This window comes from Pinus tabuliformis, chromosome 7 (assembly GCF_031772625.1).
Source record: "Pinus tabuliformis cultivar Carrire ecotype Pingquan chromosome 7, CPIR1, whole genome shotgun sequence".
Taxonomy (NCBI): Eukaryota; Viridiplantae; Streptophyta; class Pinopsida; order Pinales; family Pinaceae; genus Pinus; species Pinus tabuliformis.
The window spans coordinates 907,833,760-907,836,208 of NC_142293.1; the positions used below are offsets into that span (position 1 = coordinate 907,833,760).

General features: G+C 30.8%; 1 protein-coding gene across 1 annotated transcript; it reads right to left on the reverse strand.

The window, feature by feature from the left end:
- Positions 1-1,081: 1,081 nt before the first annotated feature.
- On the reverse strand, positions 1,082-2,044 carry LOC149250560 (uncharacterized). Its single transcript, XM_089456453.1, has 3 exons — positions 1,896-2,044; positions 1,710-1,802; positions 1,082-1,537 (listed from the first exon to the last, which is right to left on the reverse strand). Exons 1-3 carry the CDS (start codon positions 2,022-2,024, stop codon positions 1,340-1,342), a joined length of 420 nt encoding a protein of 139 aa, XP_089312579.1. The 5' UTR covers positions 2,025-2,044; the 3' UTR covers positions 1,082-1,339.
- Between the last annotated feature and the right edge of the window lie 405 nt (positions 2,045-2,449).

Genomic DNA, 2,449 nt, shown 5'->3' on the forward strand with positions numbered 1-2,449 from the left:
TTGCATCATTTTTAACACCATCTCTTGCATCTAATGTTACATCATTTTGAGCATCCAAATTTGCATTTATATTTGCATCTTATGTTGAGTCATGTGTTGTGTCCACCTTTGCATCTTATTTTGTGTCTAATGGTACATTCAATTTAGAGCCATTTTTTACGTCTACTTTTGTATTTGTTTTTGCACCAAGTTTTGCATCCAATTTTAAGCTATTTTATGCCCCTTTTTGCACCATTTTTTTGTGTCTACTTGTGTCCAATGTTGCACCATTATTTACACCGACTTTTTCATCCAATTTTGCATTTTTTTGGTGTCTAGTTTTACATCGTTTTCACCATCCAAATTTGCATCTTTTTTTGCCTCATTTTGTGTCCACATTTGCATATAATTTTGTGTCTGAGTTCGAGCCTAAATTTTCATGTGATTAGGAATCATTTTTTACATCCAATATGGCATCCTTGGTTTCACCTTTTTTCAGCCCCATTTTGCATCTTGTTTTATGTCTTTTCTTACATCTTTTTTTTTTCCTTTTTTGCACCCAAGTTTGCATCCCAAATTTACACCATTATTTGCATCATCATTTGGCATATTAATTTGTAATGTTTTTTGCTTCTTTTTAATGCTCAACTTTGCATCTTATTTTACATCTAGTTGTTGTCTTTTTTTGCATCTAATTTGGTGCCCATTTATGTGTCCTTGTTTTTGCCCAATTTGATATCCTTTTGTATGCCATGTTTTGTTCCCTTCTTTGTGTCAACTATTGCACAATTTTTCACTTCTAATTTAAAACACTTTGTATGTCAATTGTTTGCATTTTGTATTAATTCCTAGTTTAACATCCAATTTTACTTTCAATTTTGCATCCATGGTTACATCCGCATTTGACTTCTTATATAGAGTATATTTTTCTTTACATATATGACCCCCTTTATAGATTCATAGTGAAATATATGGTAGTTTCTAAATATCATTAAAGCAGATATCACAATTCAAAATCATTTGTAAAGAAATTTAAGAGAAATTGACAACATCCATCCAAAAAAATAACAATGTGTCATTAACAATTTTCAAAACATGTATAAAATAGCAACATAATACTAATAAAATCAGTATTATTTTTAATCAAAACAAGTAAAATTCAAATATGATTAACAAATCAAAATATTTCATGAATATCGTTATTCTAAGATAAATTAACAACATACATAAATCAAACTCATCGTATGATTACAAAATCAAAATGTCTCATTGATATAGGGTAAATTCACAACACCCATCTAAACATAACAATGTCATTCTACACAATAATTTCTTCATAAAAAACAATGCATGTGCATGCCTAGCTACCACCACCAAGATCATCCTCATGATCATCTTGACCATCCTCATTACTCTGATCCACATCATCACCAACACCGCAACTATCATCATCATCTCCTCCTTCACCACCATCATCCTCATCCTCATCCTCATCATCTCTTGATATATGTTGAACATAATTTGGATCATCGTCTTGGCAATCATTACCTATAGCATTCTGACAAAAAAAATCAATATTACATGTTAGTATTAATTACATAACACAACGCATGTTTTTGTTATACAATGTTAACCATAAAATGAGGTAAGATATAATATCTAATAGTACTAAAAAATAAAATGAAAATATGGTTTAAAAGTATATTGGAAATCCAACTAAGATTACATACCATAGAGTCCATCCAAACAACAAATTCAACCCATCTCTTTTGCTGCAGCACCTCCTTTTCCAAATGATTTGGAGGTCTTCCATATTTTAGTTCCTATCAATCAGTAAATAGGGAGAAATTAGATAACAATGACTTTCTTCTAGTACAAAATTTATTAAAAAAATATCACATGTTTACTATACTTACAAAGGTTGTTATCAGTGCTTTTAAACCTTTCTGTCCACTACAATGAGTGACTCTTGTCTTGGTTAACCTCGCCTTGGATGCCTTGTCCTTAAACATAAACCAATTCAATTTATTTTCACACAAATACATGTCTAAGATACCTATAAGTATTAATACATTCTAAATAATGTTTAATGAAAAATTCAATACCTGAATGCTCTCATTGCCGGCTTTTCTTTGTGCATCCAACTTCTCATATGATTTTACAAGTTCTTTCCATACTTTAAAAGGTATGTCAATAGGTCTTTGTTTAAGTCTTTGATCTTGAGGCATTTTTTTAATTTTTCTTGTTTGGTTAAAAATTTTGGTTAAAAAAAACCGAACAAGTAATTCACATCAATGGCATGGGGACTCTATGGATATGTGTAAAAAAATGGCTATAAAGAAAACATCCAAAAAACATATGAGCTCTCCCTTTGATGGTCACTTGGGGCATATGGCTGGAAAGGAACAACTCCATTTTCGAAAATCAAGGACAATCCTTTCTCAAAGTCCTTCCTAATATTTGCATCCCT